This window comes from Cyclopterus lumpus, chromosome 1 (assembly GCF_009769545.1).
Source record: "Cyclopterus lumpus isolate fCycLum1 chromosome 1, fCycLum1.pri, whole genome shotgun sequence".
In the NCBI taxonomy this organism is placed as follows: Eukaryota; Metazoa; Chordata; class Actinopteri; order Perciformes; family Cyclopteridae; genus Cyclopterus; species Cyclopterus lumpus.
In genome coordinates, this window is record NC_046966.1 from 18,551,010 (window position 1) to 18,564,904 (window position 13,895).

At 41.3% G+C, this 13,895-nt stretch overlaps 1 protein-coding gene and 1 long non-coding RNA gene across 3 annotated transcripts in view; one reads left to right on the plus strand and one right to left on the minus strand.

Moving 5' to 3' along the window:
• Nucleotides 1-6,585, plus strand: part of hhip (hedgehog interacting protein) — a 31,900-nt gene extending 25,315 nt beyond the window's left edge. For both annotated transcript variants that reach the window (XM_034544328.1, XM_034544337.1), the window contains exons 12-13: nt 3,663-3,811; nt 4,051-6,585. In XM_034544328.1, coding sequence (XP_034400219.1) covers nt 3,663-3,811; nt 4,051-4,247 — 346 coding nt within the window. In that variant the 3' untranslated portion in view covers nt 4,248-6,585. The remainder of the gene's footprint in view (nt 1-3,662; nt 3,812-4,050) is intronic.
• LOC117738053 overlaps nt 1-13,401 on the minus strand; it is a 33,924-nt gene extending 20,523 nt beyond the window's left edge. Inside the window, exon 1 of the long non-coding RNA XR_004610072.1 lies at nt 13,286-13,401. This is a non-coding gene — a long non-coding RNA (uncharacterized LOC117738053). The remainder of the gene's footprint in view (nt 1-13,285) is intronic.
• Nucleotides 13,402-13,895: the final 494 nt, after the last annotated feature.

The window sequence follows — 13,895 nt, forward strand, 5'->3', positions numbered from 1 at the left end:
AAAATATAATATTATTTTCTTTTGCTTTTCAACAATACTACTTACTATATTAAACCTAAACAGACAGTAGTTGAGCAAAGCAGAGGCCCTTAGACAGAATGATACTTTAGTTCGACTGTGTTTACTCTGCGCACACGTACTGTAAGCAGGTATTCATGATGCAGTTTAGCTACTTTACAGTCCCATTGAGTCTGCATTTAATAACATGATTGTTTATATAGCGAGAGCATTATTCCAATGCCAGGAACAAATAATGCTCGAAAGAAAACAGAAAGAACCTAACAAAGAACTATATTATGATAGAGCACAAAACCAGGATTTGTTTGAGCCCTGCTGTGTTTACTCAATAAGTCATGGGATTCATATAGCAAAGCTACGTGTTTATCATATAAAAATTTAAAAAGCAGATGTTGCACTTAATCCATGCAGTTGGACAGAAACAGCTCTGCTCTTACAGTTGGTCCTCGGCAATAGCTTAATTGTAACACGCAGTATAGAGCCAGACCTCCTGCTGATTTCTGGTGTAAAATGCAATTTGCCTTTCTATTTGTCCATCCACAGAGTAGAAGGGAAAGCAGTATTATGAAAGAGTTTTCACACATTCAGATGTTGTCAGCTGCAGGCTGGACTGATTGAATTACAGTGAGCAGAGACCTTAAAAAGACACAGCAAACGTCCAATAGGGTCCTGAGACCTCCTTTATGGACTGCATTAGCCATGGAAGTCACAAATCACTGGAGGTACAGGGGGAGGGAGACAGCGGGTGCTGGTTTGTGGATATGTTTATCTGTATGTGTTTTTTTGTGTGTGTGTACAGATATACACTGTGTGGGTGGTGCGTACACGCGAACATGCACATCTGTGAGCCTGTGTGAGCGTGCGGTACGCTAGCTCCCAGCACGCTGCAAAAAAAAAAGAGCCTTTTCTTTATTTTCCTATCCCTCCTAAATCTTCCTACATCTCTGCTGTGGTCCTCCCCTTGACAAAGCTGCTTGCCAGTCGCACTGAATAGCCCTAGCTCCTACAATACACAGTAAATTTCTTGCACAATTAAAACAAGGAATGAAGCTACAAAAGAAGCCCCCAAACAATGGAGTCAGATGACAAAACAGCAAAAGAGACCACACTGGGCCGTTTGATTAAGCCATTGTTAGGGCGCACAATGTACACCACTCCACAGCCCTTTTCTCACATATACCTCATGTCAATCAAACAGGCCCTGCGAGCCAACAAGCTAAACACACACACACACACACACACACACACACAGACTGACACACAATAATTAAACCGATCAGGAACAAATCTGAGGCAGAGCATTCCCACTGCTCTGATGGCGCAGGCTTGAATGAATGTCAGTGTTATGATACGTTAGTGTTCAGCTTGGACATAAGGGACGGCTTCTTTTTTTTTTTTTTTACAGAAAACACCTGCATTAATCTTCCTGATTCTTATCTTTACAGCTGTGCATTCATTCCAGAACTCGTATGCCTTGCTCACTTTCTACTCTATTATCATTTCAATTATGACATAATTCTGATTTGTATCAGTCATCATCCTCTCTCTCTCTCTCTCTCTCTCTCTCTCTCTCTCTCTCTGTCCGTCCCTGTAACTACCTCATGTGTGAGCACTGTCGCCCTTCTCCCACTCCCTTGCTCTCACACATACACCACCCCTCCCAAAGTTGATAAATTCCCACAGTGGCTGTTGACCCAGCTGCCTTTGTCAAGTGGCGCTACCAGCAGGTGCTGTTTTCACAGCCACCCTGGCAGCCGTACAGACTGTTTAGTAGCGCTGCTGACCCCTGCCTGCTATTAACAGTGTTAGCTACACACCCCCCAATCCTCCAGGGACTCTTACTCTTTCTCTCTCTCCCTCTCTTTCTGTTTGCTTCCCTCCTTCGCTCTTTTTTTTTTTAACTGCATGCAGCCTGCAACAACAAAAGCCAGCACGGATGGAGTCTGGAGTTGGGTGCTGATGGGAGCATGGGAATCAACCCCCCCACCCCCTCCGCCCTCCATCATCCAAATTTAAAGCAACTTAAACTCACAGTATTGTCACTGCACAGTGCCGTTGGCCAGTGTGTCTGTCAGAACATTTGCAACACATTCTTTAAGCCAGGAAGTAAACACTGTTCAATACAAATCAATACCGTTATCACCACACAACATTGTAGTTGCAGTCATTTAACTAACAACTGACTGACTGAAAAGCTAAAACGTGTGTCTTCCCACAGAGTAATTCCTGTACAATAGGTAAAACAAATATTATATTTTCCCAACCACTTAAGGTCAGAACAGGTGTGACTCAACACACTTGATACAAATTCCCCGACTGCAGAATACTGAGAGTGAATGCACAGTTAGCTATTAGCTATGTGTGTAGTAATACAGTACGTTTTAAACATAACTGAGTTCAGATTTAATATCTGAAATTAACTCAAAAGGTACGTTCTGAACTCCATTTAGTTTTGGTTGCTACTGCTAATTGACCATTTGCTCTCCAGCCATGATTTGCTCTCCCATGGATGAAGCATTGCATACACACTGACCTCACTCCTTATGCTCTTCAGCCCTCATAGCAGCACCAGTTACCAAACCTGTGTGGTCTTCAGTGTCAGCAAATTGTGTTGCCTCATTAGCCTTTTACGTCAGTGCAGCAGAACTGTTCAGACATCTGTAGTCTCTCTGTTACAAATGCACACGCAGACACGTGTGTGTGTGTGTGTGGGCAGTGGGCACTAACAGACGCATCACATTTAAACATTATTAGGCACTGTATTATTTCCAGACTTGTAGAGTGTGATATGAAATAAATCAGTTTCAGCCCATTTGCTGATGTGCGCAGTCTGGATGTTTGTCTTCATATGGATTAATCACAAGATGTCTCTTTTGTGTTCAGACTTGATGCATATGGTGTGGAGATGTTTGTGTTTGTGAGCCCTTTTCATTTTCCAAATCATGTGTATACCTCTGAGAGCGCTGTGTTATAACCCTACATGTATGCTGTGTTTTGTTCTTCATGTATGGAGGTAAGTATTAGTCCCGCTGTACAATTTAAATCCATCTTCGACAGTGGATTCACAAATTGACCGTCTACAGAAAAGCAGCTATTGGATGAGACATAGAAATAGATATTTAACTTGCTACAGAAGTTAAATGCATACTTGTGGTATCCCAGTTGTTTTATCCCACCGTGGCTACATATCAACAAAAGCTGAAGGCCCTGCCTATCATCTGAGATCATAGACGCAACATATGATGGCAGATGTGTTGATCCTTCCTGTTGTAACATTACAAAATAGCTTTACAATAAACTAATTGCTACTGCTTTCATTATACATCAAAATGAAGTGTTAGATGTTTAAACGGAACATTATACATAGTCAAACCAATCTCATGACATCAAATCATCCAAACATGGAGTTAATAGTATACCTGCACACCTGGACAACGCACTTTGCTTGGACCCTTTTTTATATATATATATATATATATATATATATATATATATATATATATATATAATTAGAATTATTTTTAGAACAGACATTATTATTGGATGCATATGTTGCTCAACTGCATTTCGTTGTCCCAGTACTCTGTCCCAGTGCCACGTGACACTTGTGTCCCCCACATATTGACTTCTAACAACTGTTACAGGCCTCATGCCCCGAAAGAGTGCCAGCGTCAGGTGGAGCCCCCGGAGCTGCTGATGACAGCTTGTTCCAGACACTGTAAGAATGGACACTGCACTCCTACGGGCAAGTGCTGCTGCAGCCCCGGCTGGGAGGGACCCTTCTGCCGAGTTGGTTAGTGCCTTTTTAAGTAGATTTGCATCTTGCTGCTTTCAGAGCAGCATCATCTGAACAAACATCCATGTGTTGTTACTTTCCAGATGTTGAAGTGAGGTTCATTAATGCACAACATGCCTGCCGCAATATACAAAAACATATTTGAACTTAAATCCAGAGCACCGGCTTCTGTTTCTCCTCATCTTTTCTGACTTACCTTTTGACCACTGTTTTCTGTTCTCTCTCTGTGGCCACAGCCAAGTGTGAACCAGCCTGCCGCAACGGAGGAGTGTGCATGGAGCCCAACAAGTGCCTGTGTAAGAGCGGCTACTCCGGGGCCCAGTGTGAGAAGAGTGAGCAGGGCATGCCCAACGACCAGGAGAAAGACGGCATACTCGACCACATCATTGACATGACCTCGTACCTCCTCGACCTGACCAGCTATATCGTATAGGGGTGCGCAGAGGGGGGGCTGCTCCTCGCTGTCATCCTCACGTTGACGCAAATCTACCTACCACCACCAGCAGACTCTAACGAGGTGTCCTAAATATGGCCTCTTAATCTCCTACACACACACACACACACACACACACACACACACACACACACACACACACACACACACACACACACACTGCTTGTTATCCTCGTCCTCATCACCATACCAGACTCATCCTCTTTTGCCTATAAACTACATGCTCTTGAGCACCAGGCCTGGCATCCAAGCCGTGTTCACACTTTGGAGAGACCTGCAGAGGAGGTGATTGGTAAGCATGGCCAAGTTATGGAAAATCCACTATGAAGTTTCCTGTCTCGCTCAGAAGAATGCTCACTCGCGGCTGACTCCACAGGAACAGACCATTTTTAACCCAAGACTTTGGATCTCTTCAGGGGCTATCTGTTGTATTATTATGACCCCCTCGATAAAAGGGAGTTTGAGGCGTTTCAGTGGAGACGGTTGATTGTTCAGGGGTTCTTTAAGGATAAATAATTGTCAGGAGCAGCGTGGCTCCAGATCCAATTTATGCTCATGGTCCATTCAAAATATATGTCCACATACACAGACTTTGAAGGAACATTCTGCATCTCTGACGTCTATGAGAGTCGTGGGTCCTATAGAGCCTGCAGTGCTATACTATTCTAAAGGCACTAATACAGGAGAGATGAACCGTGTCGTCTCACTTCAGATGTTGTATTTAGTTTGTGGGCACATTGTCATAAAAAAAGCTATAATAGTATACAGTGTGTATACTTTGTTTTTGCAACATTCACTTGCTATCAATGTACAGAATGGATCAACAACACAGGACTGTCACCGACAGAAATAGGAACGACTAAGTGAGAACGTTTGGTCAAAGCCAGTTTCACACGATCTGAACAGAGTTTCTGGCTCTCATGCACTGTATTCATTTTTTGTTTCATTCACTTTATTATTCAAAATGAATTAAAACATTTATTAAAATCGCAATGAGAGTAGTTTAACATTCACATGTACACACCACACTATCACAGTTATCATTTATCAAACTCCTTTTGTGCGTCGCACACTGAAATTGAACCCAAACTCAAAACTATAAAGGGAAGAGATAGCGCAGTGATGTATATTTCCAATAGAGCTTACCTAAGTACTACTTAGCATTGCAAAAAAAAAAAAAAAAAAAAAACTATAGCATTACTATTGTTATCATAGAGGAGGGTTTATTTTTTTAAGCGTAATAATATATGGGAGAGAATGGTGTTTATAGAAGGCAGTTTTACACTAAGCTTGTCAGTTCATGTCATTTCATGTTCTCGTACTTATACAAATGCAGCTTTTTCCTCTGTTAAGAAAGACACGTGAGGACAAGTATTTTTAATTTTTTTTATACCCCCCCCCCCCCCCCCCCCCCGCCCTTACTGTAAAAGTAATGCATGTCTGTGCCTGCAGAGAGTAATTTGGAGCAGTTGGCTGAGTCCATCCAATTCATCTGGTTTCACTACCACTGTCAGAAATGTGTCTCTGTTGTCAGATGATCAAACGTTTGGTCAGGCCACCAAGTCTTGGCAGATCTTCTCCGTGGAGAGCAGATTTAAGATTAAACTAATGATCCGTCTCACGGAGATAATGCCGACTGAACGTCTAATGAACATCTGACTCTTACTTGTAGTCAGAAAACAGTTGAAGTCAGACTGGGAGGGTCTGGAGCCACATTCACGTGTTGTGTCTTTTCAGATGCCAGACAGAAGTTAATACAGATGCAGCACATATACATTCTTGCCCATATTCTCCATAAACTCCACCTTTTGATCTTTTGTCATTCGAAATTATAATAGGAGTCTCGACAGGACTATCAGTTATTGGGTTTCACATTTTTGAAGGCAAACATTTGCAGTTTTGCTCTACCCCCAACTTTCACTTTGAAAAACAAGTTTCCAAGGGTCATAGTTATTTGAAGTTCAGTGTCCGTTAAAAATATGTATTTGTTCCTCATCTCCCGTCTCGCTTGTGTTTGCTGAAATAAATACTACCTGGTCAAAATGGAATTCATGCTGTAAAATGGAAAATTATCATTTCTTTTAGCACTTAATGTGAAAGTTGCATTGTAGCTGCTGAGACGGCGTGGTGTGAATAGAATAACCATTTTCATTATTTAAGTAGTTACACAAATAAAATAATTATTTAAGTTCTTCTATGTTGTTTTTACCATTGTACTGTTTGTGACAATTTTTTTGTATTCCTGTATTGTAAATAAAACTAGGGATAACTTTGTTTCTCTACAGAAATATCAATATGTCTATTAAAATTTATAGCATGTCTGAAATATTTGTCTCTCTTTTGTTTCATGCTAATGTTCAGATTTCCTAATTTCGGATGCAATTTAGTACTACTTTAATTATTGGAAAAATAGACATTTTCTTGGGAAAAAAAAAAGTGAATTAATATAACATTTCTTCATGTACTGTAGAGAATTGTTAACAAAACAATCGCACCACAAGTCCTTCATCCTTCATCAGCAGTTGGAGTTGCCCAGCTGTGCTGGAAATGTAGAATAAAAGATTATTCATTCTTTTATGTGCACTAATCTTGACTCGGCCACATCTATATCTGCTAAGGAAGATCATGTGATATGATCAAAAACCTGCATAACCGCTAATAGTGCAGCTCGTGGCAAGATTCATTTGTCAACGCAAAATTCAAGGCAAAGAATCATCTTCAGTCCCACATTTTATATCAACATTAAGTAAAAGTCCATGAGTAAAAATTAGCTCACCATTTTGGGAAATGTGCTATTTTGCTTTCTCACAGAATGTAAGATGATAAGATTAATACCACTCTTAGCTTAGCATCAAGACTTATTTTGTTCTCTTTCCAAAGGTTTAAAACAATTCTATGAACAAAATCTGCCTACTAAGACCTCTAAAGCTCATCGATTAACATGTTGTATCTAATTAGTTTCCTTCGGTAACGAGAGGATGCCTCAGGAAGTTACTGCTTCCAGCCAAGAAATAGTCTAGAACATAACACAATTTGTCATTTTTACACAAATTATAGTGTATTAGTATTATATAATGTTACATGTTTATTATTGAGCTTTGAAAGCACTGGGGTGGATTATTTTTTTTGTAGTCGTGATCAGGTCCTGGCTAGCCGTTTACCCCCGTTTGCCGTCATTTTGAGGGAAGCTAAACGGTCGCTAGAGTACGATGTATATTTACAGATGGCAGAATAGTATTGGTCTCCTCATCTAACTCTTAGCAAGAAAGCAAAAAAAGTGTATCATCCAAACTGCTCCTTTGAAACGTGTTTGTTTTTTCATCCGGCAACCGTTGTTAGACCTGTCTGTCTCTATACTCTCACTATTTTATACATACATAAAGAAGGGCAACACAAAAAAAAAGTTTTCTCTATCTTAACTATTAGGAAAGTATTGCGAAATGACGCACCCAAAAAATGAAGCTTGACCTAAAACTTTAGTCCTGTCTTTATGGGATGGTCATTTAATGTATAAGAACCCTGTTTTTGGTTGCGGCCTCATTTCTGGTAAGTCAGCTGCAACATTTCCACTGATGGTTTGTCCTCCAGCCAGGTAAAAAAGAGTGGAGAGAAGGATGTTGAGAAAAAATGTTTAAGTTAAACTCGGGCCAACGTGGCAACAGGCCGCGGCGGCTTTTCCTTTGACTCCCGCTCGAATGGAAACGCTGCCTGCGGAGTCGACGGCAGACGAGAGAGCGGAGATGGCTGCTGTGTCGTCATGCAGCGTCATGGCATCGCTCAAAGTTCAGCCTGACAAAAATGTTCCCTCATTTGAAGTGGAAATTCTGCCCTCTGTTTTTTTTTTTTTCTTTCAGAAGTATACGCAGAAGACGCTGGTGCACGGAGGCACACACGCAAGAGCCACTGCTGATGGCAATATTAATTTCCTTCCCAAAATACCAATGAGGCTCCGTGTTGTATACTGATAGTGAGTGGAGACCACCCAGCTCACTCCGGTCTCACTCGCACATACACACAAGTGCACACGCTGCCATATTTAGAGTAATGCAATACTAAGTTGTCTATGCACTGTTCAGATCCAATCAAAATTGCATAAAGTGGAACTGTCCAATAGTGCTGCGAGGTCCAGCGTATATTTGAGTTCATACACTATCTGTGGCATGAATCATTACTTTTCATTTGGAATAGTTTTCCTTTTCCTTCCCAAAGGGCTCTTGTCTGGCTATCTTTCCCAAACAGTGTAACCCAGTACTTTGAATAAACATGAGCAGCCTGTATACCAAATATTTGTAGGACTGAGATGGCTGGAAGTGCATGCTATAATATTGTATACATGAGTGAAAGAGTCAGCACAAGCAATACTTATAGGGTAACAGGAGGAGACGGGGAAAAAAAACAATACCCCTGGGATTAAAAAGAGACACGTCATTCATTTTCTGCTCATCCAGACGAAAGTAAACAATTTGTTTTTCTGTATTCACTCTGTGTTTTAATTCTGTGGTGATGTATTTGATCCTGAGGGGGGGATTCAATATGCAACAGGCGCTTTGTTTCGGGACGACAGGCTTTCGCAAATAAAATACAGAAATAGCTAATTGATAAAAGATTATCTTAAACTTCACAAATATTATGGATGCATAATGTAGAGCAGACAGTGATAGTTACTGGAACACATGTGACTCCACATGTATTAAATGCCTGCCGGCCACATGATCGAAGTAGAGCTGCGAAGTGGGAAGAGCTGCTTGTTTCGCAAGTATTTTTCCCGAAAGGGAACAAAACGTGGCACCATATTTGCTGAATGAATCTAGAATTTCAGCTGCAGATTGTTAGTTTTCTCAACAGTATAATCTCTTCTTTCAGCCAGCCACTTTTTAACCTAAGCGTTCGGTGGGAGTCGCTGTTAACTTTTGACTTATGATATTTAATGCATCTGTTAATCTTTTCTACAAATTATTCATACAGGAGATATCTATTGAATCTTTGAATCAAATGTGAGTCATCTAACATTGTATTTAGAGAAAATGAATGGACTCACAACTAGTACAATACACTCCGTCATCTGACAACAGTTTGCCTTCGCAATTAACTTGGAGAGTACAATCATATTATTAAATATTAGGCAAAAACGACAAGAATCTGATCCAAGTTAAATTTTTTGAATTTTGTTATATATATATATATATATATATATATATATATTCAGAGTAACTTTACCAAAGATATCTACCAATTATAACATAATGTTATGAATGATCCTGTAATTTGGACCCTGATCCTGTAGCTTGAACCCTTTTACAAGATTGTACCGTCATTGCGTCGCAAAGTTTAAAATGTTCACTTTACCGTGCGGAGTGCTGAGTTCACGTTTAGGCGCCAGTATTATAGTACCTTTTTTCATTGCAGTCGTATCCAGGTGGAGCACTGTTTGTGTAGGAGAGGACTGTGAGTTCAACAGCATTAAATGAATATGTATGTGTGACTGTGAGATTTATGTCCAAACTGCACGTGCACATGGAGGTAAAACACAACACAGTGCAGGTACAGTACTGTGACTTGTGCAGTGGAAAAACATATATATATATATATATATATCTACTTGAGAGGTCTGGAGTCGATGTGAAACATGTTTTTTAATGACCTAATTGCTTAATGGCATTTTAAAAGTTTTATAAATATATAATTGGTTGTAAATCATTTTGCAGAATGAAAGGCTGGTCATTTTCATAAAACTGGTATAGATCAAAATGAATTTACACCATCATGCTTTAAGGTATTCTCTTTAACTGCATAAACAAACCGACTTTTCCCTGAAGGCACTGCTCCTTCATTAAAGCCACATTATAATCCATAATTCTGACTATTGACTCCGAGGACTTGATTTTTCTGTTACCACCCATGTGGTATCAGTCTTTTTTTGACTCTCCCAGCACCATGAATAACTGTTACCACTTCTCCACCACACCACGACATCACGGTTAAATGTACAGCATGTTGTACATGTGGCTGAGCTCAATGACGGGGAAAGATCCTCGCTGCGCTGATTATTGTTGTGCATTAACATCTGTGTTTGTCCACATTGGCACTGGGTCTCCTGTGATTTTGAGTATAAATCGTGGCCTCCAAGATGCAACATATTGATTCATGTGAGCATATTGGATCTGGATTGTGTAAACATGTATGCCGGTTGTTTTCCTGAGTCCATACCTGCAAGTGTACATGTGTGTAAATGTAAAATCCCCCGGTTGTATATCTGGTTTTGTCACACCCCTAATTGCATAGTGTATTCTGTGACCTCATGTGTTTACTCTTGGCTGACTCGGTGAGTACTACTGCTGAAACGCATGACTGAGGCAGCTGAAATCTCATATTCCCTGGCCCCGATCACTTACTGATGAAGACACACTTTCCGAACAGCCTGCTGCTGCCTTTTCCTTCTGCCTCACTTAACTCTCGGCTTATCACATAACAAAACAAACCTCGCTTGACGACCACCTTGGAGGAGGTTTGGGTGGTTTTGCAAGGCTGTTGCTTTTTGTGGGTTTTTCGTTATTAGCTGAAAGATTTTTTTCTTTTGCCTTCTTGACACCTCCACTATCTCACATTTCGATCTCAGTAATTTACACCAATATCCAATCCTGAAGCACCGCCTCTTCTTCTTTATACCAGCTCTGGTATTCATACTCCTCGTTCATCTCTCCATCACCCTTCCATCACTCCTCCTTCTCCCCCCCCCCCCCCCCCCCCCCCCCCCCCCCCCCCCCCCCCCCCCCCTCTCGCTGCTCCTGCATTCAGAGCTTGTTTACTCTCCCGGAGCACAGCACTGACTCGCATCCATGAAATGATGCAATTAAGGTTCCCACTGGGGCTCAATCTGTCATGTTAACACATGCTGAACCCCGACAGAGGGCTGAGAGCAGCTCCGAGTGTTGGGAGACAGGTAAGACTGGTGGGGGTGAGGGGTGGTGGTTAAAAAAATGAGGCGATTTTGATGTCCAGTACTGAAGAAACCATGATAAATGATACCACTCGGCATTAAAAGGATAGGATTCTGACTAATTGAAAGAAGGGTTTAAAGAGTTACATAAAAGTATTGATTCATTGTATTTATTGAGCACAATTAAAAAGTTGAACATGCAGATACGAGAGCAGTTTCTGTCGATAACTTCATCATTTTACGGTGGTAGATACACAGCAATATTCCCCCAATAGAGCCTTGCCACCTTGGTGGTGAAAGAGTGAATATATCAGATAATTTGTATTGATGTAATGTTTGACGAGGGATTAATGACGTGCTCGCCGGACAGTACCAACTCCTTCTGATAAAACACGGAGGTGGTAGTTCAAATCAACAGGATACTGATAAGACAGCAAGAAAGGAAGAGATGTTAAACTTTTACAGCAACAAGATTGTTTAAGATGGTTTAACTGAAAAGTGTGAACAGCCTCAGTCAGCTGATTAAATGAATGTGATAGATAGATAGATAGATAGATAGATAGATAGATAGATAGATAGATAGATAGATAGATAGATAGATAGGTAGGTAGATAGGTAGGTAGATAGGTAGGTAGATAGATAGATATCGTATGTTTCTGTGTGTGTCTGTTCTATCCGAACGTGCGTGAGGCTGTCAAAGACAACACATCGCTCTTTGTCTACTTCCCCTCCATGTGATCCTCAGCAGGGCTAGGTAAACAACTGATGTCGGCTGGAATGGACCACCTAAGTATAAGTTTCCATGTCGGGGTATCCCCTCAAAGCAAAGCAAGAAAATTTTCCGAAACACATTAACAAGAGTTATGCAAATGGTTTACGGCAGCGCTCGTGTGGCTGTATTGTTATATTAATCTGTATACACTGTGGCTCATCTTGGCAGGGCCCTTTGTTTGCCTTCACTCTTAATCTGCAGGGCTCATCTTGAGCTTACATCACTCCGAGTCAACAGATGGACATCCGCAGCCGCCTCACTGCTAACACTAGAGCTGACACTGGGGTCAAATAGTGTGTGTATGTGTTTGTGTATGTCAGAGTGTGCGTCAACCAAAGCGTCCAAGCGGAGCCAGAAAGTGTCCACCGATCACCTGATCACAAATTAATCCTGCTCTCTGTCTCTCATTCACAACAGAAATGGCCCAGAACTATTTTCTGATGACTGTGTTCTCGCACATATTTTATTTTTCTCAAACACTGACTTCCCCTCCAGAACTTTCCGGCCATACGAGAGAGAGAAAAGGGAACGGTGGAAGGAACAAAGAAAGAAAAGCACAGTTGTGTTTTCTGTGCTTGCAAAGATGTGGTTTCCTCTGACTGAAGTGGGGCCATAGCTTGCATCAGCCCTCTGTCTGTGTGTGTGTGTGTGTGTGTGTGTGTGTGTGTGTGTGTGTGTGTGTGTCTGTGTGTCCAGGCCAGTGAATTCTGCCAGATGCCTGCCGCCATGTTATCTGTACAGGCACTGTGTAGGACAAACAGTTAATCTCACACTTGCAAAGGGTTTGGGGTCTTGCACAAGTGATAGCACACTGACATACACACCAGAGTAGCATGTACACCTAGAGGCAGAGTCTTGCATGAACCAACATGGATGGGGAGAAACGCACACACACACCTCTCTGCATGCAGATTCTCAAACGTCCCACAGCGCCGTGTATCTGAAAGGTGCTCTTGCTCAGTCTTGCCTGGTTAATTCAGCATAAATGATTTATAGAAATATGTTTTGACATTTTTATAGAAATATGTTTTGACATTTCTGGAAATCTTTTGCTGAGAGTATCGAGAAGGTTGATCACTCACAATTATTGAACGTTACTAAACACAGAGCGGAAGATAGTTAGCCTAGCTTAGCGTGTCTAGCATGTCTCTCTCCAAAATGATTCGACCAACACCTTTTGATTTCATTTGTTTAATCCGTACACTTACAGAGAAGTAAAACTGACCGTTTGTGTTTTTTTGAATGTATTGTAATGGCCTGACGTTTCTTCTAGCGCCACAATAACGTTAACATCTTGGTTTTTCTTACCCTTTTGGTTCAGACATTCATGTTGTCCTCAGGATGAATTGTAATGGAGCTCAAGCGTAAATTCAGTCAGGAAGACTGTTCTTCTGCATGCTTAGGCCTGTAGTTTATTTCTCATATCCTGCGTTCACTCCTCTCACGCATGTGCACTCATCATTTCCTGCCGTCACTGTCTGAGGCTCTCAATCCTGATATGAGCTGTTATATCTATCCAATAGCACAGTGACACATCTACATTGGTAACCTCTCGCCTTGCTGCTCTCTCTTTTTGGATAGGATTGTCTCTCTTATTTTATTTTGTACATGAATGCTGCTGTTTTGCGCATATCTCCTCAGCTTCATCAGTTCGTCGGACCAGTGTCTGGATCTAATGGGAGGGTTGATCTCCAGACTCCAGCACCAAAAACCTTTCATGAGGTCTACATTCTAACTTGTCCATCACCTGTAAAACTCCAGACATCAGCCTCGGTTGTACTTTGTTGTCTAGTAGCAAATGTGAGCATGCTAACGTGCTAAAATAGAATGGTGAACATGGGAAAGATTATATCTGCTAAATATCAGTATTTGGCTGTGCCCGCCTCACACAGCTGCTGGCATCGCTGTGGGCTCTGTT